This window comes from Candoia aspera, chromosome 3 (assembly GCF_035149785.1).
Source record: "Candoia aspera isolate rCanAsp1 chromosome 3, rCanAsp1.hap2, whole genome shotgun sequence".
Lineage (NCBI taxonomy): Eukaryota > Metazoa > Chordata > Lepidosauria > Squamata > Boidae > Candoia > Candoia aspera.
Genome location: NC_086155.1, coordinates 110,055,129 through 110,081,690, shown reverse-complemented (window position 1 = coordinate 110,081,690; position 26,562 = coordinate 110,055,129). Strand labels below are relative to the sequence as shown.

The following is a 26,562-nucleotide window of genomic DNA, read 5'->3' as shown; positions in this document are numbered from 1 at the left end:
TACCAAGTTTTAATCAACTTTAATTCAAGATTCTTTCTACCTGTTTCAGCAATGTTTACATAGGACTGCATTACCTGGATTTTTACACACATCTCTTCTCCAGATACTCCATATGAGAGTTTAGTGTATTTTCATGTTGAAATCTGTTGTAGCTAAAGTGAAACTGGGCACCAAAACCTACCATTTGAGAAGATAAAATAATTTCAAAAGACATGTATATTAGTCTCCTGCTCATTAACCATCTTGAGGTAATGTGTAGAATACTTAAAATATATTCTTCCTTTCAAAATGAGAGGATGCATAGTAAACCTAAAGGAGTAACAGTTGCACTCAGAAGATAGGAACAAATACCAACAATGGGGTGTGGCAGTTTCAAGCCATCCCAAAGTGTTCTTTCAAATGTGGTGAACTTTGCCAAATTCTGCACTTACTCTGGCTTTTTGTCTTTTCATTGGTGGGATGAAAAGCACTTGATCAAGTCCCTTTGCCGCTTTGTGAATCTTCTGTCTAGCTTCCTCTTGTTGCTGCTTCAGCTCTGCCTTCAGTCTTGCTTCTTTCTTTCTTAGATCACTGATCACATCTGTGGCAGTGATTCCTTCTGTAATGGCTTTGGTAGGTGCTGCTGTTCTGCTAGTACCCATTTTACTGTCCTTTAAACACCTTTTTCTAAAAACTAGTCTATATGGGCCATGCAATTTATTGATTTTACAGGTACTGTTATTACAGTTAAGGTCAGACAGTTTCAGCTCCACAATTTCTTGTACTTTTCTTACAGCTGTGCAGAAATCCTCCTCTCCTTGTTTTTCTTGCCTTGTTCTGACCTGCAAAAAGGAAATTATAATTAGGTTGGTAAATGTAGACTGTACAATTGCAAGTATGGCATGGACACCACCATGACCATCCCCCCATCCCTGCAAATTCTGATTAATGGATAAATGGTGCCACATTTCCTTTTCTGTTCTATGATTCTGTTTATACTCAGAATCATACTACTTGCTACCTGAAATTTTTAGATACGCACAATTTGGGGGGCTGTCCCATCTGGAGTTCAGGAACAATATATATATAATGTATAATATATTCCTATTATTATATTATAGCAAAGGTAACGTGTTTTCATTAGTGATATTGAAAGCATTTTAACCTTAAAATTGCCAGTTTGGATATTCTGGGTTTAAAGCGAAAAAAATAAATTAAAAAATGCACAGTTGAATGTTTTGAGGCCAGAATAAAATGCTTTTTTGTTCTGATTAGCTGGCAGCTTTAAGCCATATTCAAACATTATGTTGGGACTGCAATTGGATTCTTGTTCCTTTTTTCATTTTTTTTCTGGCTTAACCAGGTTAGTCATGTCTCTGCTGTTATTGGGTTAAATTGAATGGGGGATGTGTTAGTGCCTTGCAGAGAGGCCAACATGGTTAAGGGTGAAAAAAGCACACAGTTGAAACATTGCTGCTTTTCCTGGTTAGTTACTACTGTTTTAAAATTCATTGCTATGGGAAAGAGTTGATGCTAAGATACAGTATATGTTGTGGTGTTCTTTATTTTGGACGCAAAGGATGCAAAAAAACAGTGGAGGTATGTTTATGTGTACAATAGTATTTAACACACAAATGTTGCTATAGCTGTTGAGGTTGTGTAAATGAAAATGCAATGCTTATTTACTTGATTACTAAGATTTGGTCTCTGTGCATGCACTCTGAATCTCTCGTGTCCTGTTGAACTTCCAGAGTGCATTTTTAAACTTAAAGATTGAAAAGTTATTCACATTATTTATTAAAAATATTTCTATACCCCAAATCATACAACTCTGGGTGGTAGACAGAAGAATCCCAAAAAGCAGTCTCCCAAATGCAGTAATGCTTAAGGGAATCCTGGAAGAAGCAGACAATCTACACCCATTTTTCATAGCACTGAGATGGCTTTGGACACACTGGTGGATGACCTTTGGTTGGCTTAGGATGGGTGTAATGCATCCACCCTAGCCCTCTTTGACCTCTCAGCTGCCTTTGATCCCACTGACTCTGGTATCCTTCTGGACCAGCTTAGGAGGTTGGGAATGGGGCACTTTTTTGCAGTGGTTCTCTTCCTTTCACCATGGCAGATACCAGTTGATGTTTGTTGGGGGATCAGTTTAGCCCCAGTTGCAGGGTGCTTCAAGGCTCTACCCTGTCTCCACTCCTCTTTAACATCTACATGAAACCACTGGGAGAGGCCATCTGTCACCATAGAGTGCAGTATCATCAGTAGGATGATGATAGTTGTACATCTCTGCCCCTAGCCATCCTGGTGAAGCTGTCAAGGTTGTGGCCCAGTGCCTGGAGGTTGTGGATGCTTCAGTGGGCAAGAACAGGCTTTGGCTCAACCCTGCCAGAAGTGAGTGGCTTTGGATTTTCGGCTCCTTGGCTCGTGGACTTGGAGAATATCCATCCTCTAACCAGGGTAGCACTTCACAAGATGGAAAGATCTGAAGCAGGCCTTCCCAGATGATATGACAGGATGGACAGAATCCTTATAAACATGGTGGTCCCTAGGGTAATCTGGCACTATGCAATAGAGGGCTTTATAGGAGATAACCTGCACTTTGAATTGGGCCCTGAATCCTACAGTGCAGTTATTATGTATAACTATAGGTCATGTCACCCATTAAAATTTAAAATACAATTAAAACAGGAGACCTTAATTCAACTTTTTAAAAAAAATATTATTAAAACATTTTGGGGGAAAAATAGAATAAATAACTACAAAAAGAAGAGAAAAAAGATAAATAGTGGATAAAAGGATAAAATATCAGTAAATAAACATGGAGTTTACATTTCTCATAAAGTTTATAGTGTATTTCATTAATTGATTGATTGTATAGAATTGAGTACACTATGTCATTTAAAAAAACTAGAAATCTCTATAAAACTCTGAATAAGATGTTAATATCACTATCATTATTCCAAAGATCAATGCAAGTAATCATATAAGTTCAATTTTAATTTGAATTCAAATTTTAAAATTCAATTAAAATTCATTAAATTCAATTTTTCCCTTTATCTGTAGATTCTTGGAAAGTATGTTTTTTACTCAGTGCTGATGATATTCTTCTCTCAAAATCAGTCAAATCTTTGACCAGAAATTCTTATGCTTAGACCTTGTCTTATTTATGGAAATGCAGAGTAATCTAGCTTCTCTCTATGTGTGTGCATGATTGGCCTGGAACAGGACGCTATATTACTTAGCTGCTTCCTGACTACAGCATACTCACTCCAACACTTCAACTTTGATGCACTTAATTGTCAGCTCAATTTATGTTGACTGCAGTACCAGCCTCTGTTTCTCATCCAAAATAACACAATCTTTTCCTCTGTGAGATAACCTTTCAATTTATTTAGGAGCCAGTTTTTCTACCCTCCCTTTAAACTGTTCCACCTGCTTATTTTCAGTGACTATTTCTGAAAGCAGCTCCAACCTGAACTAAGATCTTCCAGTCACCCTTGCAGTAGAAAGTATGCTTTCTACTGCACTGCAATGGTTCACATTGACACAGTACTGAATTTCTTTTTCTCTTTAGAGCAAAAAGATTAGAGAATTACCTCTTTTCCTTTCAATGTTCCTTCTCCACTTTATCCTTTTTATTCTGCCATGTGTTATCCACCTCTCTGTAATTTCCTAGTGTCTTTGACAAAGAGCCACTGGTATGTATTTCAAATCTGTTTTCAGTGACTATTGGTTCCTCTTCAACAGCTAGCAGGTTGCTTTCACATTCTAGAGTGAACAGTCCATCTGCTCTACTTTCTTTTCAGCTTACCACTGTCTGATTTGATTCTCTCCAGATTACAAATTAACAGATATTTGCCAAAAGCTCAGTCTAACTATTCCACATACCACAGTCAAACTCTGAGAACACACTGGTAGTACCTATACTTAGATGTCTTTGGAAACAAGCCAGTTTTTAAATTTGTTTTTTCTTTCTCTCAGCATAATCGTTTATCTTCCAAGCTCCTCTCCAACTAACATGTTTGCCTGAAATATTTATAAAGTAACATCCGCCCTTGGTACAGAGCAATCATGGCTGGCATCTGCAACATGTCACCATCTGTCAATGTGGAATAGGAATTATTCTGCAGGGTAGAACCTCCTCCTGCCTGGCCACTGCATTCTATATGAACTTTATTTTCTGGGCCATTTTCAAAGATAGCCTCCTGCAGAGAAGCATTTCATCACCTGACAACAGAGGCATAAGTTGCTGTTGCCAATGCCTCATGATCCAGAAAAGACTGTAACTGCCACACGAGCCAAAGTTGGAAAAATGTCCTCTAGCCACAGCCTCTGCCTTCACTCCCCCACATTTCGAGGTCCCAGCAAAGGTCATGCACCATACAATGCAAAAGACGGGCCAAATACAACTGGGATGGGGAGCCTATAAAACAAATAGATTTTTTCTTGTATTTAGGGGTGGTTTTTACAGACACAGGGTCTTGGATCAATCACTTCAAACAAAGTTCCTCAAAGGCCGCAGCAAGTTCTAAAACTACTTAGTTACAACCACCTCAGTTCTCTGCTCTCCATCTTAAAGGTCCACAAGGCAAAAATTGTACCAGTATTAACATATGGTGCTGAACTGTGGGGCCTATCAAAGGCCTCCTTACTTGAGCAAAATCAAGCAAGCTTTTTAAGAACCATTCTGGGGACTGACAGGAATACACCTGCAGCAGCAGTACGAGCTGAAACAGGCACCTATTCCATTCATAGTCTAGCAGTAATCAAAGTCTTCAACTACTGCTGGTGTCCTGTTCAGACTGAGACGGCGAGGCAGAATTACAAAAGGAAGTTCTTTATTAACAACCAACTATTTTCAACAGAAAAGAGTCCTTATTAATAGGCAATATAATTCGATCAAGTCCACCCAGGCAGCGGAGGAACACAGGGCAGGGCTGCCAGGTCAAGAGTAGAAGGAGGTTGTGGCAACACAGCAAGACAGAGCTAACTCAGTGAAGCAGCAAGACCGGGTGTGGCTAGGGCGCATGGCAAGGTGGTAGCTTGAGGGTTGATTGCAGGACTCAGCACGGAGGCGAGGGTAGGCTTGGTGATGGAGGCTAGGCAAGACTCTGCTGGAGCAACAAGACCAGGCTTGGGTCTGGAGACAAGACTGAACTCGGCTGGATCAGCAAGACAAGGCTTGGAACTAGAGACAAGACTAGACATGGCTGGAACGGCAAGACGAGGCTTGGAACTGGAGGCAAGGCTGGACTTGGCTGGATCGGCAAGACGAGGCTTGGAACTGGAGGCAAGACTGGGCTTGGCTGGAACGACAGATGAGGCTTGGAACTGGATATAAGCCTGTACTCGGCTGGAACGGCAAGACAAGACTTGGAACTGGATGCAAGGCTGGACTCGGCTGGATCAGGGTGCAAAGGAGGTAGGTCCGTGTCGGTAGAGGGAGCTGGCACTGATTCCGTATCGGCTACAGGCAAGGCTCTGTTTCCTGGCAAGGATTCTCCTGTCAAAGCTGTTACGCAGTAGAATGGTTGTCTCCAGCAGTTTGCTCCTGGCGCTGGTGCCTTTTTATGCAATCCTTTTTGCGCTGTTTCTCCTCTGTAGCCAATCGGGCTGCCTTTTGCTTTGCACGCTTCTCCTCTCTCATGCACTAATTGGAGGATTCAAACCTCCCTCCGGATTCTGCCCAATCAACGTCTCTGAATTCTCCCGCTCTGCTGAGTCACTACTAGTTTCTATTTCCCCAGATCTTCCCTGATACGTTTTGTTTTCCCCCTCTGGCTCAAGATAAGTTTCATTTTCAGAGTCAAGGTCAGACTCAAACCTCACAGGTAGAGGATTTTCCCAGTGGAACCTGACAGACTAGCAAAAATGTGCCTTGAAGAACAGATGGGCACACTTCAACCCATCACATGGATCAATCAACTTCTCCAAACTATTGCACACCTCGGCTTTTCAACACAATATTTACTCTCAGCCAGACATCAGGCCAAGCCAATATTTAAACAAAGAGTTTTGGATGTTAACGCCCAAACAGACATTGAGTCACTTGCACACAATAGGTCAACAAAATGGATGGCCAAGAATAAACTGCCCTTTCAATTAGAAAAATATCTGACAATGGGTCTGACTCAATACCATAAGATAGCTTTTACTAGAGCAAGATTTGAGCAGCTAGATTCTATGGTCAAATACGGACGATTCCACCAAGTGCCTTACCTTGAGAGGATATGTGTTTGTGGAGCATTTATCTGTCTTATGTTACTATATTTTATTGTGGCTGATGCCCAGTTTTTTGATATGGTCAATTGACTAATCAATAAAGTTATATTACTACTATTACTACACACTATACCATGCTGTTTCCACAGATCAGGCCTGAACCTCTACTGAAGAGATCCTGATACTGCATTCCGTCTAGGATCCTCTGTAACTGGTTATTCATCGCTGTCTCACTAATCTTTCCCCGCAAAAGGAAGTTGTCCAATATGGCTAGATCAAGACGTAGCAGTGCTTTGTTCACACCTGGCTTTTATTATGCAGGAGGTATGAGTATCATAGCTGCACTGCAAGCTGACTTTTAATATTTTAAAAAACAGTAAAAAAAAGGCAAAGATTTTAATTTGACTGACTGGGCTGTTTCTTCTGCTTGTTCTTTCTAGGGAGGGATGTGTTGCACTTGATATTTGAGAGAAGAGATAAGTTCACTTCGTTCTATGTTAACATTTTTGCTAGGGCCTTGGGGCATTTATTTAATGTACTGAAAGAGACTCTCTGTTGAGAATGCAAGATGGTGGAACTTTTCTGAGAACAGAGTAATTTCTATCCAATGGGGGATTTACCTATTGACAATCTGCATGTTGGGTGTTCACCAGCAATCGTCACTCTACCAGCTCTGTAGTGCTGTGGTGAAACACAAGGGAGCAAGGGACTTGTTTGGAGTTGTCATTGCTAGAATACTCAAAATGTTTTAGTTCCAATGGAACATTTTCATGTGATTTGTGTTTTGTTATGCAGGAACACACCATACATAAATATAAATATAAATATAAATATATAATGAGAATGTTTTGAGTGGGGCTTTGTTCCAAGCTTGAAACAAAACACATTTTCTATTTTTGCATATCTTTATTTTTATACATGGTACTGATTTCTTTGCTAAAGCGTCTCAAAAATAAAACCTATTAAAATATGGACAGTTTTGTAAGTAAGCTCATTTTCAACACTCCATGTTGATTTATATTTTTAAAAAAATTGATATATATTTATACTTTTGATAACACTAGTAAATCACAACTTTAAATGTGTGCAAATGTATTCCTGCATTAGCAAAATTTTATGTGAACCATGGCTTAAACTCCCACCCAGAAGGAGGTTGAGAACAGATTAATGAAGAAAAGCATTAGATGACTAAAAAGAGGAAGTCTTAATTCCTACTGGATTTCTAATACGCCTTACCTTTACATAGCAAGCCAGTTTCATGGCGGTTCTATGCTCATGTATCTTCTGGCACAGAGTCAGTAGATCTTTCTTACATTTGTCAAGTTCTTCAATAATTCTGCTGACACTATGGCAACCCAGGTCAGTACCTGGCAAAAGACAGTCCTTGTAACATATATTCTGGTTCTGGGTATCTTCTGTTACCATATCTAAAACAGTCTCCTGCGAGGTAGGGAAATTCCAAAGCTTTATTATTTTTGCATAACCATAATTTATTAGAGGAACTCAGTGCCTCATTTATCCTACAAAATGTAAAATACACTTTGTCCTATCTGAAGATTATATCCAACCTATATATGTAAATTATATCCAGTTCTTGGGAGGAGCAGATTCAACTAGAAAATACTGGGAAAATGTGCATTACTAGCAAAAAGATGTCACCACCAATTAATACTACATTTAATATTATTAGACTACAGTATAATACATGGATGTGTACCACATCCAGAATCTGGGTTTCTCTCTGCAAAAAGTCTTTGTTGTAGTTTTATAGGATTTAAAGTTTTATCCATAAGGATAGAATTTATTGTAGTTCATAATTTCATTCTGTGATTTATGATTTGTTTAGAGCTTAACCATGATTTTCAGGCTTTTAAAACAATATAATATATTCAGTTATTTACAGTCAACTAATGATATACTGGAACATGTTAACCTCTATGACATTTGTAAGTCCCTTGGTTATTCTTTTGTATTTTATTCATTCCTTTTTTGTTCTTTTTTTTTTGCCTGCTTATATATTCTTTGAAAAGTCTATATCACACAATTGTGTATGTGTGTGGGTATACATGCAGACACACAAATGTATGTATCACACAGTTGATACTAATTAACAGCAATTAATCCAAACCTAAACTATCTAATATATGCTAATTATAATATGGGAAATACTTGACATACATCTCTGTCCCAGTGTCATAGGACTAGCTTACTCATTAGGCCAAATATTTGATTGATTTGACCATTTTCTACAAGACCCACCAACTGCAGCCAGGTAAAGAACAGGAAGCAGATCAGAACAAGGCAAACAAGAACCATCCCTTGGAGCATTTGCAAACACCTAGAAATCTGTTTTCAGTATTCCAGCTGGAGCTCCTAACGGTCCATCCATTCATACACAAATCGAATACTAATTACCCAGGAAATTTTCTTCACTTCAGCAACCAAATTTAAGACACACACACAAAAAAAGAATTTCTGACTGCTATTGTAAACCATTGGGAAATGGAAACTCTTGATGATCTAGCAATACATTCTGATCTATTTGCTGTTTACCTCTATATTACTCTGGGATAATAGATTTTAAAGAAACGTATTCTGCAGCTGAAAAAGTTCACATTAAGCAGAATCAAATATACTTCTTCCTGAATTATTTATTAGAGATAAAAATGGGAGAGTGCACATGGAAAAACCTAGAACTGAAATCTGAGTTGATTCCAAAACAGATTAAGATGACTTTGAACTGTAAGTATTTTGAAAACTACGTTGTGATTACCAGAAACAGCATGGATTTGTCAAGAGCAAATCTTACCACACCTCTTGTCCAAATTTACCCTTATTTAAAATTCCTCTGTGAAACAGATATTTTGCATCTCAGACTCTGCTATAGCTGGATTACCATTCCCCTGGCCATTATAATCTATGTTCTATGGAAACGATTCCTGAAGAGAAGGGTGTCCAATTATAATTTAAAAACACATGATTATATATTTATCATTGATTGTTGGTATCATGCATACAAGTTACCATGGTAGGATTTGTATTCTGAAAAATAGGATATAACGAACAGATAAAGTATACACTATAACAACTGAAGGAGTATTGAAAACTGTTGTACCATCCAAGCAAGCAGAACTTCATGGTTCTACCAGGATATGACTTAGGGTATAGCACACACCTAAATCAAAACTCAAAGGCACAGCTCAACTATACACTGTATAGATAGGAAATTGTCCATTGCTTTAACCTCAACAGGAGCTCTATTGCCTCTATTTGGTGTACCAAATACAGTTCTAAAACCCATAGTATATCACCCAGTTTTAATTAGGCACTTGACAAGCACCTAATTGATATCTATACTGATAATTTTGTCCAATTTTGTAAGGGGAATTTTTACAAATTATCCTTGGCTGAAAAGGGAAATTTAAAAAATTGTGTAACTTTTTGTAAACTGCATTATTGAGTCATACCATCCAATGCCAATAAAGGGGTTCCATAGGCTTCCACTTCAGAAATGCTTCTAGACGGGAGCAATCAGATTCTACAAAATGCAGCAACTGAAGAAATGAAGAACAAAGTCTAATGATTGCAATATAACAGAAAATACGACATCTGTAAACTAATAGGCATGTCTAGCGGGGCAAGCTTTAGAGATCCCTGTTAGATCAGCAGTACACCCACAACTGATCTGTAGACCGAGGTCTTCTGAGTGTACAATAGTAAGAGTATAGCCTAACCCCTGAGCAAGAATAGCCTGGGGTTAAATAGCCACAGAAGATTTGCAGGAGGCTTTTGTTCTTCTGAATTGCCCTGGCTGTGGCAAAATTAAAAAGGGAATCAGCTCCTCACCCTACCTCTGCTCTCCTACTATGTTGTGGGGTAAAATAGTCCAGGATTCAGAAAGAGATATGAGCCATACAGGCTTTTAAATGCAATGAGTGACTAGATACAAAGTGGTATCTAGGGATTGATTTTATTTAGTATGTACTCAAACCTCAGTCTTCTTTAAGCTAGCTTTTCCTTGCGGACTAAGCACCATCTTTTTTTAATGCCTAACACTCATCCGTGTGTCTTAATAAACTCTAAATCGTATTTTAAGCAGATATTTGTGGTGTCAATTTGTCTCTGTGGTGGTGGGGCTTGTAACATGGTAACACACCTCAGAATGTGTAGACCTCTCCAGATGCACTACTAGAGCCTTGCTTAAGATTGTGTTTCTCAATTAGCAGAAAGGCAAAAGCTGTTTTCTTTTAGAACTTTAGGAAAGGTCACAGACCCATCTTTTATAGAAAGAGAGATGAGGCTGGGAAACAGTTGCACATCTAAGGATAGGTAATGTATGTGGGAACCAGGGCCGCAACTAGGGTCTGTGTCACCCGGGGCAAACATGGATTCCGCGCCCATTTTGGCACCCCCCCAGCACTCATTTTGGTGCCCCCCCAGCGCAGCGCCTGGGGCACATGCCCTGGTTGCCCCCCGCCCCCCAGTTGCGGCCCTGGTGGGAACAAGGGTAGATCTGAACTAAGGACCTGTGATTCACAGCTATATGGGTAGTCCTTGCTCAATTACCCTAATTGGGACCAGAATTTTTGTTACTAAGCGATGTGGTCATTATTGGTGAAACATCATGTGACCGTACCACTTAGCAACAGCAGTTTCGGTAGTTCTGGTTGCGGTCATTAGGCCAGGACCTCATGCTTCTCCTGCCCTGCCCCGTTTGCCTCCACTTCAGCTATCCCCACCTGCCTATCTCCCCCTGTTTCTGCCCTTTTAGCCACTCTGAACTCCACCGCCCCTGTCACCCTCCCAGCTGACTTTTGCTGTCTTCTTCCTCCCGCTGCTTACTAGGAGCGCCCAGCCTGGCCTTTGTGAGGCAGCTGCCAGCAGGGCCAGGCCAGGCATGCCTCATCAGCAGTAGGAGGAAGAAGACAGCAAAGGTCAGCCAGGGGCAGCAGGGGTGGAATCCAGGGTGGCAGGGGTGGCAGACTGCAGGGTGGCCAAAAGGTTAAAGATGGGCGGGGGAGATGGGCGGGGGAGTCGAAGCGGAGGTGAACGCAGCAGGGCAGGAGAAGCGTGTGGTCCTGGCCTAATGACCACAACCGGGACTACCGAAACTGCCATCGTTAAACAGTGCAGTAAAGTGATGTTTCCGCTCCAGGACTACCTGTATTTTTATTCTAATGCTGATTTCTCTTTGGAGACTTCTGGTTTTGTTTTGTTTTCATCAGTTTACCCTTTTTAACCCTTTGCATCAACCTGACTTGATGTGTACTTGAGAGCTGCTTTTGTTTTAAGAGGCCTGCCCTCTGCTATAGAATTAAAAATCTTTTATGTAACACCAGAGCAAAGAAAGTGAACACTATCCGACAATGCCAGAAGATTACTGGTAGTTTTTCAAAGCTTTATTTTAGCAATGTAAGCATGTCACATTCATTCAATCATTCAAACCATACATCCCAAAAGACCCTTCTTGTCATTGGCTGAACAATGAGGAAGCCCTCAGGCCCTTCCCCTTGAGGGAGGGGAAGAGGTTCCACTTTGCAAACTAGTAAAAACCTCAAGATGCTCAGCTCAACCTGTTTATGTAGGCATCTCTTTAATAACAAGCACTACAAAAGACTAACCAAGATCCTTTGGAGCCATACTCTAAAGTTAGTCATTTCAGGTAGGATAAAGTTGAGGCTTGGAAATTCTGCAGAAAGCAAGTGTTCTCTGAATTACTAACATGCCATCATGCTATAGAATGAGGATTACCTGCTTGTATCTGTCTGGCTGTCTTCCAATATCAACTTCTATGACTGAGAAATGGCCAATGACAGGGTCAGTATGAGAACCTATTGTGTAGGAATGTACCTGGAAGAGAGACATGCAGTTAGAGACAAGGGTATAGGAATATACCTAAAAATACACATGTAAGTGTATGGTCCATAAAGACAACAATATGTTATGATTAATAGATACCTGGGACAAATAACTTTCTGGCAAGTTTGTCAATTTCTAAGCAAAAACTAAACATGAAAAAGGGTAATAAATAAAGCATGTTTTCAGCCTCACTTCTGGATAGAAAGAAAATATATGAATTCAGCTGATTAGAGTTTTAGAGTCAGAATATTTGTTTCTCTTTAGTGAAATGAGAATTTCTGAAGTTATTACCTAAATATTCGGTTTGTGTTATTTGATCACCTTGAAAAAAATAATAACTAAAAATAAAAATGAAGCTGCTTAACCTAGGAATGGTTCAGAACACAAAGAGGAACAATTTTATGTGACACAAAAAAACAACAACAAATAACTTGTATTACTTCTATTTTGCTGAGCATCTGCTCTCTTGAAGAATTGACATTAGCACAAGATGAAAGTAAAGAGCGCCCATCTAAACTGATACTACAGGTAGTCCTTGACTCACGATGGCAACTGGGCCAGAATTTCCATCGGTAAGTGATGTGGTTGTAAAGTGTGACTGCATCACTTAGCAATGGCAATCCCTGCAGTCCCAGTTGCCATTGTTAACTGAATCCCACGGTTGTTAGGCAAGGCAACCTCCTGCCAGTTTCCCACAACCAGGTCGGTGGGGAAGCTGGCAGGAAGTTGCAAGTCCAAGGCGGCTCGCAAGCAAGCCAGCAGGCAGGTAAGTGGTTGCTGCCAGGTGGGGGAGGGTGTGAGGGGGTGCAAGGGAGATGCAGTGAGGCTCAGGAGGGTGTGCGGGGGGATGTATGTAGCCAGCACAGCATGAGCACAGAGGGGCTGAGGGAGGACGCGCGGGGGAGGGGCGGGGAAACTTACCCCAGTGACTTGCAACCTTCCCTGCCGGCTTCCCCAATGATTTTCCGGGGAGGCCAACAGGGATAGTTGCAAATGGCAATCATGCGATTGCAGGGTGCTGCAACTGCTTGTAAGTGCAAGCTGGTTGCCAAGTGCCCAGATCGCAATCGTGGCCACGAGGGTGCTGGGATGGCCTGAACTCTGAGGACCTATCATAACCACCATTCATTCAGTGCCCTAACTTTGAACAGTCACTGAATGAATGGTCATAAGTCGAGAACTACCTGTAGTCAGTACTAGATGCAGACAACAAAAACGGGAGTGAAAAAATTAATTACAAATTACAAGGCAAAACAGTTTTACAACTGTAAAATTGTTAGTGGAATAATATATATAATAACCCAATAATTACAATATATAAGATTTGTCTGTACTGTTGCTGACACTGATAATAAAAAAGACAAGAGAAACAATGAAATTACTGAGCTAGAGATTGGGGGTGCAGAAATAACAACAGTGGCAAATGAAAAATGGGCAAGTCAAAGGTTACATGTAATTTTGCACCATACAGATATAAGACCATATACTATATATTTTCAGAGTCTCTTTAAAGCAGCTGCATCTTTACTTGGGCTTGCACAGTAGCTATTCAATCCCCCAAAAATATGCCTTTGAGTTAAAAAGCAACTGAGCCACTAAGAGCTGCCAACATCTGCTATAAAAAGCTTGTTCATATGGCCTTAACTCAAACATGTATCTTGCTGGGATCATGGTATTACTGTGTAAGCCTAGAAAAAGATGCTGTTTCTGAAAGGAAACACTGACAGGTGTGGTGTGTGTGACCATGCCCACTCTGAAGCACCTATTCAGCTTTGGATCTGAAGTACAGCACATCCCTAATATATGCCTATAAAAATATTTTAGATTAGCAACAACAATTATTACATTACCCCTCTCTGCCTGGTAGTATAAATTTGCAAGTGACTGAAAACAAAAAGGAATAGTGAAGCAGATTTTTGGGCACAGTGTTAGAAATATCATTTATCTCAAAACAATTCACAATCATAGAGGATTGCCAGTGCAAATATATAATTAAGGGGAATTTATAAACAATCATAATTCCACTAGTCACTGATTAAATTAGACCCAGAATGTTGCATTAGCCATTTCAGATACAAACCAAGTATGGTAGTTTCTAAAGAGAAATGAAGGCCTTGAACACATAGACATAGAGCTATAGTACATGAAATAAAACTAGTATATTTTAGTGGGCCAGCCAGATCACATGCTGCCTTGTAGATAAAATCTCAAAACAATGTTTTCTAATTCTGAGTAAAGTTTTCACGAAAAGGTCATCAGTGGGAAAAAGTTTACCATGCAAACCAAAAAGTGGTTTTGCAGGTTTTGTCCACATATCTTTGCTCAGAAGGTTTAACTGCTCACAAAGATAAAAATTTTCTGTCTCAGAAGGTGAGGTGATGCTAATAGGCCTTTTGCTCACCATTTTGCTCATGTATTTTTCATTGAAAATCGATTGCAAAACATTAATTTGGAGCTCTATCCTACACAAACACACACATAGAGGTAGTCCTTGCTTAATGACCACAACAGACCAGAATTTTGGTTGCTAAGCGAAGTGGTCATTAAGTGAATCCGACCCAATTTTACCTTTTTTGTGGCAGCTGTTAAGTGAACCATGTGGTCGTTAAGTGAATCACATGGTTCCCCATTGGTTTTGCTTGCCAGAAGCCAGCCGGGAAGGTAAAAAATGGTGATCACGTGACCACGGGATGCTGCAACAGCCACAAATGCCAAATGGTTGCCAAGTGCTCAAATCATGATCATGTGACTGCAGGGACACTGCAATGGTCTTAAGTGTGAGCACCGGCTGTAAGTAGTTTTTTCCAGCACCATTGTTAGTCTGAACCATCACTAAATGAATGGTCATTAAGTGAGGACTAGCTGTAATTCGTATTATGTTAAAAATATATAAATAAGCCTAAGAAATACTATGGCCTTTTGTAGCAGGACTCCAAATTTCAGTTGTGGCTTGGCTATAAACCAATTCCCAGTTCAGCTAAATTAAAAATTGCTAAACTATGAATTAAAATCTGGAACTATGGCATGTGCAGGAGGTAATGCTTAAGCTGGAGGCTCCTCAGGACTCATCATGCCAAACCATGGTTTACTGTTATATCAGAATAAGCTGAATATTAATCTACAGTGGCTTTAGGCTTATGAACTTTCAGTTCAGTTTTAGTACCTCATAAACATTAGAACTAAAAAATAAAAAAAACTATCTAAAAGAAAATATATCCATTCTTCTTGCTACAGATGTTGGCTGAAAAAATATTTAGGTAAGACACAATCTTAAAATCCGTTTTATTTTAAAATCTCTTTTGAAAATTATAGAATCAAAACCAGAGAAGGATAATGTCACAAAATATATACTATTGCAACTCAAGTCCTAATTACCTGATGCAGGAGCTTGCATTGCTCTTGTTGCTCAGCGTGGTAACTCCGCCACTGGAGTTTCAGGCGGCCATTCAACCATTGAAGGTATTGGACATCTGTTTGGTCTTTAATGGGAAGGTTTGAATCAAGGCTTTTCCCATCTTGCAGGCCTTTTAGAGGAGGATTACACTAAGAAGCAAGATAATAATAAAGTCCCTGAAAATGCTTTTTGCTCTGTACCAACCCAGTTTTTCATGGTCTCTAAGGCTTATTACATGAGCCTATAGAGTGTTTCTGGTGATGTTTAGTTTTTGCCATTGCCTAGAAATTTTAGCAGAATTTCTAAAGAGCTTTATTGACACAGAAATGTCTCATTACCCAAGAGACTGAGGAAATGTATACGTCCAGTAACAGTAATATATGTAGAGTTCTCTTTAGAAGACTGACATTCTTTCTTGACTGTATTATGTCTCTATGTTATAACTTGGAAGGAAATTCATAAACAGAAATGCAATCTTTTTTACTTGATTTCTGCTCTGTTATCAAATTCAAGCATCAATGTACAGATGTATGTTTTCATAAAAAGATTTCAAAGTTTCTCCAAAAAGTGTATGTTCAAGATGTCAAATAGAGCCAGTCTGGTCTAGTGGTTAAGGCTCCAGGCTAGAAACCAGGAGACTGAGAGTTCTAGTCCCACCTTAGGCTTGAAAGCCAGCTGGGTGACTGTGGGCCGGTCACTCTCTCTCAGCCCAACTCACCTCACAGGGTTGCTGTTCTGGGGAAAATAGGAGGAGGAAGGAGTATTAGGTATGTTCACTGCCTTGAATTATTTATAAAAATAATAAAGGCAGGATAGAAAATAAATAAATAAATAAATAGAATATCAAAATAAATGAAGCTTCCCAGAAGTGAAAACCAACTGACTTCAGACTGACTAAATCTCCTGAATTATTTTATGAAAGATACATACAAAAAAGAGTGATATAGGGGATGCCATTAGGAGCTGAAAAACTGAGATTCATTGTCTAAAACACCTGAAGAACACCAGGCTTAACTGCTCCTGATATAAAGTATCAAGTGTTCTAGTCTTTGAAAATGTGCCAATCTGATCACCATCTGCTACCCCCTTATCAACAATGCCTACCTTTTATTCTCTCCAAGCAATGGAATGTTGGAAAGAAATTAAGTAAAGTGGTTTGGGACTCAGCAGGATATCAGCAGGATTATCAGCAGGATAAAGCCTCTGAACACTGAACAGAACCAGATGTTGTATGGTGGGAGAAGCCAGCAAAAGAAAGATTGAATTTGAAAATGGATTGGATCCAGTTTGGGATTGCAGAAAAAAAAATCCCCGAATTCATCCCTGTGGAAGAGGCAGTTGGGCAGTGGGTCGAAATGTTGCTGATGCTCCAGTCTAAGGCCCCCACTTCTCCCTCCAAGCTTTATGTCTGGCAGTGTTAGGGTTGGCTTACATAGGCACTATGCAGACCAGATTTTGCTCTTAAACAGGTCAGTGAGAAATGCACGAATGTGAGAAAGTAAGTTTACTGTATACTTTTTGATTCAAAGAAAGTATATGTTAAAGTGGACAGTCTTGAATCATGGAATGTTTAGGGTGAATATGGAGTCCATAGTTGGTTGCTGAATACAGTAACAGCAGTGTATGATAGAACTAAAGCATACGTGAGAATAAACTGAATGGTTAGCAAATGTTTCAGCATTAGCAGGAGTAAGAGAAGGATGCAAGATGGCTCATTGGATGTTTAATATATGTGTGGCTAATGTATGTGTGTATGTATGTATATGTATGTATGTATGTGTATGTATGTGTGTGTGTGTGTGTATGTATGTATATATGGAATGCTCGTGGTGACGTTAGAGGTGTGGTGCTCGGGGATAGGAATGTACATATAGTAAATGCGTAAAAGGCTAGCATAGAAGTTAACAACTCATAAATAAGTCTGAGTTTATTTATTTATTTAAAATTTAAATAAATAAATAAATAAATATATTGGAGATATTTAAACAAGTAAAACTGAGGAAGCAGGTTCTGTTAGAATATGGCATCATCACACTTTTGAAGTATATAGAAGTAACAAACATTCATTTTTCTTTTGGGTTGAAAAGAGCTATCATCTTGGGTAAATGTCTGTTTCTAGATTCTCAACATTGGGAAAAAAATAATTCTCTTTACAATGCTTTTAATATAAAACCAACATGCAATGGAAGAAATACCTTTACAAAAACTTTCTGTTGTGAACTGCCACCTATTGGTGAATTATTAAGTAGCACACTTGCATGATTGGCTAATGGGACAAGATGTGAATTTCAAAAGGATGACATCATTTTGCAGACTCAACTAAGGTATATATTAGTCTTGTCAGAAATGATAAGTTTGCATGGATAAACCAGTACTAGTCTATAAGTAATGATCTGTAAGTGGTCACAAATCCTGGGTATCAAATCACAGTAGATACATTACTATACTATATCTCAACTCAGAAGTCCAGTTTTTGACCTCAGTCTGAGTAGTCCTATGCTACAAATGTGTCTGTTCTTGATCTCAGTCAACATTTTATGCATACTTTGTAGCTGTTAAATCCCAAGATGAAGCCTTGTTGCTTAGCCAGATCACAAAATGAAAAGCATGCAAAAGGACAAAAGAGGTATTTCTACTCAATTAATTATGCAGAAACAGATGAAAGAACAGTTATGTACTTGGTATCACCAGCTGAGATATAACATTTAAAGCTTCTTTTCAGGGGCAGGGGGCAGAGAGAAGAGAACAATGAGGGAAATTTTAAAATTTTATAGATAGAAAATCACTTCATTATTGTCTTAAATGTAGCATGCATAATTTTGTTAAAAATAAAAGTATGTTTGGCTATTGAAACCATAATTATATATTCATTGATTGGACTTATTTTAAGATTATCAGGAATATAATATCCATTCATTTTTCCTGTTTAGGGGAAGCAGGAAGGCAAAAAAGTAATGCTGAAAAGGATAGTTAATGTTGATTAACTATCAACTCTGCAATAAATCAGGCAAACTTCTGTAGGGATCCCAGGGAAACTCCTGTCTTAATGGTGATACAAGGATTCATTTTCGCAGCAATGTTTATACTGTGGACTTATATTCAGTTTGCAGTCAACTATTATTCCTACATGTATTCCCACAGGTACTGTTACCAAGTCATGTATCCCCCATTCTATATAGGGGATTTGTTTTTTGTTTCCTACATAAACATTATATTTGTCCCCACTAAATTTTATTTTGCTATTTTCAGCACATTTCTCTACTATATCTAGATTGGTTTGAATTTCATTTCTGTCTTGCAGAGTTAGCCACCCAACTTTGTAACTTCTGGAAATTCATAAAAATTCCCTTCAAAATCTTTAATAAATAAATCTGTGCAGAGAGCAAAAAACAGTATCTTGTGGCAATCCACTCAAAGCCTCCCTCCCATGTGATGAGGAACCACTGATTATCACTCTTTTGAGTACAATTTTTGAAACATGTCAAACATGTCCGCCTAAACGGATGGTATGACAATGAATTAAGTCAATACACAATGACAAAAATTGTCAACTAACATTAATCAGAATGTCATGGGATATTTTGTCAAATGATTTGCTGAAAGCAAGATATATAACAGTGCATTCCTACAAACTATTAAAATTTTACCACATTTCACCACAGTATAAGAAGTACTGAAAAATAACAACAAAAACATCCAAAATATATTCTCAAACTACTTGAAATATTCTACAGAGATTTATTTTTTTATTTTATTTTATTTATTTTCTATCCTGCCTTTATTATTTTTATAAATAACTCAAGGTGGTGAACATGCCTAATACTCCTTCCTCTCCTCTTTTCCCCACAACAACCCTGTGAGGTGAGTTGGGCTGAGAGAGAATGACTGGCCCAAGGTCACCTAGCCGGCTTTCATGCCTAAGGTGGTACTAGAACTCACAGTCTCCTGGTTTCTAGCCTGTTGCCTTAGAGAACCCCCCCCCCAAAAGGATGACTGCACTTCAGATGTCTTTCAGTAAGGAAGCTAAAATATTTCAAATTAGCTACCTTCTAATCTGCCTAGAACAATTTTTCTACTGAATGGCATGCATTCAGTTGTTTTCAGCCATCTGTCTCTTAAACAGTTTATTTGAAACATGCTGGGAACATATTTATCTGTTTGGAGTAAATTATAAAAACCTGCCTCTATTGTCACTCCCATCAAGCAACATCAACTGACCCATTCTCTATCTTGTTATTTGGATGCTGATGAAAATTATTCTTGAACTACTTGAGCTCACCATGCATACTGTTGCTTCATCCCAAAGTTTCAGTCTGCTTAGCATCAATAACTTTTCCATTAGAGCAGTTCTGCAAAGGAACCAGGAAAATGCCAATAGCAGTTCTCTGCTCCCTTCTGAACCATCAGCAGGAAGCTGATAAAATTTTAGTCTTCTATAGCCATAACTCAAGGCTGCATATTTGACAAATCTGACTTGGGTGCCTAAAGAGGAGATAAGGAAAATGTTATTTATTACAATCCAAAGAATCATAAATTAGAGAAAAAAGAGTGCCAAATGTTAAAGCAAGTAGAACCAAAGTCTGGGAGGCAAGGGGATCAAATCCATCAGTTCAGGAGTTAATTCATTCCATAGCAATGTAGGAGGACATGTTCATATTCCCCCTTTTGCTCTGACAGTAAAAATTATATACTAGTCTGTCAGTACCATCTCCACGCCCAAGACTAAACTAGTGCTCAGAATGAAAACAGTGATCTCCCATTATCCCTGAATTCACTGAATTATTAAATGAAGCCTTTGTAGAATTATAAAATTAGAAGGGACCATTGAATCCAATACTCTGCTCTGTGCAAAAATCAAAATTAATGTATTCACATGAGATAACTGTCCAACTCTATTCAAACATCTCCAGTAAATTGAAGTCCACCATCTTTCTGGATAATTGGTTCAATTGTCAAATTATTGTTACCTTTGATTCTTCTCTTAATATTCAGCTGGAACCTGACTTTCTATAACTTTAACTTATTATTGTATAGGAAATCCTTTCATGTACTTAAAGATTGCTATCATAAATTTTACAGTAATTATTATTTCTTGAGGGAAGGCTAGAGAGTATCACACATGTCTTCTGATTTGGACAGCATCATTCCTTGAATGAGGTAGTAGCATACAGCTAATTCATGCAGAGAGAGGCATATCGCACTACCAGCAGGGCTTTCTGCCCAAAGCTTTGCGCTTTTCTAGAACAAAGAAACAAAGAAATTATCTAGTTGAGTTTTTATCCTGTATTGGTTGCTAAAGCCAGTTGGGTGACCTTGGGGCAGTCACTCTCCCTCAACCCTAAGAAGGCAATGGCAAACTACTTCTGAAAATATTGCCAAAAATACTGCATGGACTTGTCCAGGCAGTCGCCAGAAGTCAAAACTTGACTTGAAAGCACCATAAGCAAGCAAACAAATGTATTTTTATTAATATGTCATGTAGATTTCATTATATAAAAACTACAGCAATATTGGAAATCAAAGTAGTGTACATTGGCTAATAAAGCTGAAAAACCAGTAATCTGCCATCTCACTTGGGACGGGGGGGGGGGGCAGTTAATCAATCCTGAGAGTGGTTAGTGCCCTAAAGAGGCCCCTGTGTATTTATGAATTTAAATTAAGAACTTTTAATATTGCCATCCTGGATTTTATATTCTATATTTTTATTTAAGAGGTACTGTTTTTATTGTATTTTAATCTCTATTTAGTTTTAGTTTTATTGTAAACTGCCCAGAGTCCCTCCCTCTTTTGAGGGAGATGGGCAGTGACAAAACTTGAAATATAAAATAAAATAAAATAAATTTAATATTCTGACAGTATGTATACTTAATAAAGTAATAAAACAATTATTAGATGCTTTGTGGGACTTTAGGAGGAAGCCACCTGGAACAATCCAATCAGGATTTCATGGTCTTAGTTGAAATCACTGAGTTCTCAACACATGTTTAGGGTAGGACATACCCTTGATATGATCTTACCTCTGTGTGTGAGAGAGGTAGTGTTACAGTTGTAATCAAAATTATGCAACCCCCACTGCAAATCAGGTTGATTGTCAAAATGTACAGACTTTCAGCTGTTTGCAATGAACAAATCAAACAAAAGCAATTGAAACAGCTCAACACAACGAATGTTTCAAGTGGTGTCCCCAAAGTCAACTGAAAATGTAACTTATAATGACTTCTCCAGTCTCAAAATTATTCAACCCCCTGAATAGGATCCGTCACAACAGCACACATACAGTATGCAAAACAGGTGTTGTTTCAAGCACACCTGATGCAACTAAGCAAGGGCTTCATTAGTTGCACCAGGTGTGCTTGAGCTGGAACACATGAAATACCTGAACTGGCTAGGGGTTTGTTGAGTGTCACATTTGACTGCATGTTAGAAATACAATATGGCTAAGTCAAAACAATGGTCCAAAAAGGTAAGAGAAGAGATTACCGCCCTTCACAAACAAGGAACAGGATACAAAAAGATAGCGAAGGCACTGAATGTTCCTAGAGACACCGCTGGAAGCATAGTTCGCAAGTTCAAAGTTAAAGGAACAGTGGTTACACTACCTGGATGGGGCAGAAAAATGAAGCTGTCAATGGCTGCAACCAGATTTCTGAGAAGGCAGGTTGAGAGAAACCCTCGAGTGACTGCAAAAGACCTGCAGCAAGACTTGGGGGCAACAGGCACTGAGGTTTCAGTGAGCACAGTAAGGCTCGTACTAAACACAGAAGTTTTCCATGCTAGAACTCCAAGACGTACACCACTACTGACCCAAAAGCACAAGAAAAGTCAGCTCCAATATGCTCAAAATCATATAAATAAGCCACAGAAGTTTTGGGATTCTGTTCTGCGGAGTAATGAAATGAAACTGGAACTTTTGGGCCCGATGGATCAGCGGTACGTCTGGAGGAAGAAGAATGAAGCATACTCTGAAAAGAACACTCTGCCTACAGTTAAGCATGGTGGTGGCTCGGTGATGCTCTGGGGCTGCTTTGCATCCTCTGGCACTGGAAACCTGCAGTGTGTGGATGGCAAGATGGATTCATTGAAGTACCAGGAAATCCTAGGAGGAAATATCATGCCATCTGTAAGGAAGCTGAAGCTTGGGCGTCATTGGACCTTCCAACAGGATAATGATCCCAAGCATACCTCAAATTCCACTAAGGCTTGGATGCAGAAGAAGTCCTGGAAGATTCTACAGTGGCCATCATAGTCACCTGACTTGAACCCCCTAGAAAATCTCTGGTGGGACTTGAAGAAGGTGGTTGCAGCATGCAAACCTAAGATATTATTGAACTGGAGGCCATTGCTCATGAGGAATGGGCTAAGATTCCTCAGGAACTCTGCCAGAAGCTGGTGTCTGGCTATGCATCTCATTTGCAGCAGATCATAACAGCAAAAGGGTGCTCTACTAAGTACTGAAGATGCTTGCCATGAAGGGGTTGAATAATTTTGAGACTGGAGAAGTCATTATAAGTTGCATTTTCAGTTGAATTTGGGGACACCACTTGAAGCATTCGTTGTGTTGAGCTATTTCAATTGCTTTTGTTTGTTTTGTTCAGTGCAAACAGCTGAAAGTCTGTACATTTTGACAATCAGCTGATTTGCAATGGGGGTTGAATAATTTCGATCACAACTGTATGGTGAAGCAGTTGAAATAATAATGGTCATGGTCAGACTATTTCTTGGTGAAGCATTTCTGAAAGCACCAGTGCTCCCCAGCAGTGAGTAAAGGAACTATTTCTGGCTGTTAGATTAATGATCCTCATCAAATAGTAAGGCAAAGGGGGGTATCAATATGGTTGCACCTGAGCGCCCGCTCCAATGCTGTGGAAGTTGAAGACCTATGATTTTCTGAAGCACGCTGGATAACAGATGAAGCACATGTAAGGCTTGCTAGGTGTAAGACTTACTATGAGGATGACTGAACACACGCTACTGTTTGGCAGTGAGAGCTGCAAACATTTACCTTCCTGAGCCTGCTGCATTATCAAATAGTCACTGAATTCGCATATGTATTGAAGCAAGTGGCAAGTGCTGCCCCTCCAAAATTCTGAGAGGCTCATCTGACACCACTGTGATTTCAATGCCAAGCAAAGATTTCAAAGGCTTCTTAATATCTGATTTTATACTTTTACTGTTTTTTGTTATTCATTCAAATTTGTTATAGCTGCCCAACTCTGTTATCATGTTTTATACTTAAGTTCCACCCTTCAAATTGAGGCTGTCAGTAAATTTTATAAATAAATAACATAGTTTTGCTATTTTCATTCTGCACCCCAAACTACACATGTTCTCACATTCATAGTAATTTGCTACCTGTGTCAGCAGACTCTATCTGTCCTCCACCATGGATCTGCTTCAGCAGACGGTATAGTAGCTTCCACAACGTTATACTCTGTAAAATAGACAACACTGAAAATGTTTTCTGTAGTTTATATGACTTTGCTTGAGTCCACCAACCTTCATCCCATCCTATAAACACTCTTGTCAAGTATACAAATTCTAGATGGTTTTCCTTTAAAAGAAATCCTTTTTAAACCAATAACAATAACAACAAAACATTTGTTGAACTTGGCACAATATGTCTAGACTCAGAAGCCAAGTAGGGTCAGTTCTGACTAGTACTTAAATGGGAGATCATCAGGGAATATAGAGCTGCAGGTTAGACTGGAAAGTTGAAAAAAAAACTCAGAAAAAGATAATGGCAAATCATTTCCAATTGATAGGTCAAGAAAACTACATGGCATATACATATATGTAATCACTAGAAGTTGAGCTTGACTTGAAGTTTGAAATAGAAATGACTATTTAGAGATTAAAGATGAAACAAAAGCATCTTCTGTTTATCTACCTACCGTATCTCTAATATTGCAAAGAAACTATGGGGAAAGAAGATAGAGATCAACTACAGTAGTCATAAAAATAGAGGACTAGTGGAACGAAATGCCCATCAATTAATGTGTGAAAGCGTGAAAGGTCCCCTGTGCAAGCACAAAGTCATGTCTGACCCTTTGGGGGGATGCCGCTTTTGCAACATTTTCTTGGCAGACTATAGTGGGGTAGTTTGCCATTGCCTTCCCCAGCAAGCTGGGTACTCATTTTACTGACCTCAGAAGGATGGAAGGCTGAGTCGACCTGAGCTGGCTACCTGAAAATCCAGCTTCCGCTGGGATCAAACTTGGGTCGTGGGGAGAGTTTCGGTTGCAATACTGCTGCCTGCCACTCTGCACCACATGAGGCTGCGCCCATCAGTTTATAGCAGCACCAAATCAATTAATAGCAGCACCAAATCTGTCACCAAAATTTTTGAGATGTAATGCTAAAGTTACATTTTGATTCCAGCAATCCTTTTTTCCATATTCAAATTGGTTTGAAGATTTTTAGTGAAATATCCAAAATATTTGGATCTACATCCATCATTTCCTAAAAACCCATTTACTTTGTTGTTAATCTTTCATATGGATTTCTTTCCTGAAACTTTTTATCCAGAGGTGTAGTTATTGTTGTTGTAAAAAACCTAAGAATCTAAGCAATATGATTGCATAAGCTTTTGTAGATCCTAGTCCAATTCTAAGGGTCACTGTCTACAAAAGATAAATAGTAAATTGTTTAATTTGTAAAATACCACCAGATACTGTTGTTTTTCTTAAGATATGGTATTTAACATTAAGGGTCCTTTTATGGCTGCCAGGATTGCTTGTCATTGAAACTGCAGATTATTTAATTGCAAAGAGAAAAATAAATAGAATAGGGGTATTTCAACTGCAGAACTATTCAAAGCAAGTAATTATGATTTTGAAGAATATTAACTGAATTAATTCAGAGAGATAATTTCCATGTTTCAATGTATCAACAAATGTACATCTGATATCTATATAATGGGGACCCACAGATTTTAGGATATGTCCACAAATGAATATGATTTTTAAACTTAATTAGCTCTTTATAGTGATGGAATTGTATTCTGCATTTTATCACGATTTTGCATTTGTTTTATCATTTTTCCTTGTTACTTGGCACTTTCTATTCACCTATTTGATAACGATGTTCCTTTCAAGAGTAACAGCAGCTGACAAAACAAATTAGCAGATTGGAGCCGCAGCACCTCATTTTAAAAACTCGAGCCTATCAATAAGCATGGTTACAATATTTCTGTCAAACACAGGAAAGCAGCTCTGTGCGGTCGGAGACTCAGATGAAGCAAGCGGGAGGGTTTCCTAGGACACATTCCTAGAAAAGCCATCTTCAGAGAAAAGCACCATCACCTCTGCCACTTTCGTCGGAAAGGCTGCGTTGCGCCAAACAGACGCCTTTTATTGCCAAAACGTCCAACCAATCCCCCATTCCCACGGGAAGGCTTCCAGTCAAAGGCAGCTGTTAACCTACAACGGTGTTTCTCCGCCTCGGTCACTTTAAGATGTGTGGACTGCAACTCCCAGAATTCCCTAGCAAGCCAACTCAGCTTACTTGGCTGGGGAATTCTGGGACTTGCCGTCCACACATCTTAAAGTAGCTGAGAAGCAATGCCCTACAACATTGTGAAATCTAGTCTCGTTTTTTAAGCAGCCTAGTATATGTAGCACAAACAGTTCCGGTAAACACAGATTCGTGCTCAGTGCCTGGACGTACCACCTAATTACGATGAGACCGCCCAGGGACATGTACAGAATCCCTTCCCCTACCCACCACCTGGGGTTGGTCGAACTTGGCTTGCCGGAAAGTCTCTGGAGAAACGTGGGAGCCAGGGAGGCTCAGGTTCAGTGCTGCAATAGCTGCCGCGAGGCAAGTGGATGGCTGTCGTTGGCGATTCATTATCTTTATGGCGCTTATTCCCGCGCCCTCTCAAACACAGCGCAGATACGGGGCTTGGCAGGAAGTGAGCGTCAAGTACGCATGCGCACCGATGAATCTGAAGCTCTGTCGCTTCCTGGTGCCCTCACTCACTCCCACTTCACCATGGAGTAAAAAGATTGGGCGGAGCCTGTCAGGATACTTCCTCCTACGTCCTGAGGTTCCATTTTTGAAGACTGGTACGCGAAACCACGAAACAAGAGAAACATTTGTTC

General features: G+C 39.3%; 1 protein-coding gene across 1 annotated transcript; it reads right to left on the bottom strand.

The window, feature by feature from the left end:
- Positions 1-26,329, bottom strand: TEDC1 (tubulin epsilon and delta complex 1). The gene is made up of 8 exons (XM_063298566.1): positions 26,183-26,329; positions 23,813-23,891; positions 19,740-19,942; positions 15,442-15,609; positions 11,959-12,057; positions 9,675-9,761; positions 7,444-7,647; positions 1-821 (listed from the first exon to the last, which is right to left on the bottom strand). Exons 1-8 carry the CDS (start codon positions 26,306-26,308, stop codon positions 396-398), a joined length of 1,392 nt encoding a protein of 463 aa, XP_063154636.1. The 5' UTR covers positions 26,309-26,329; the 3' UTR covers positions 1-395.
- Positions 26,330-26,562: the final 233 nt, after the last annotated feature.

Coding starts and splice junctions, on each gene's coding strand:
- TEDC1 (XM_063298566.1), bottom strand. CDS start 26,308: ATGAATCGCCAACGACAGCCATCCACTTGCCTCGCGGCAGCTATTGCA. Junction 19,943..23,812: donor GATAGAGTCTGCTGACACAG/GTAGCAAATTAC, acceptor TCTCCTCTTTAG/GCACCCAAGTCAGATTTGTC. Junction 12,058..15,441: donor AATGCAAGCTCCTGCATCAG/GTAATTAGGACT, acceptor TCTCTCTTCCAG/GTACATTCCTACACAATAGG.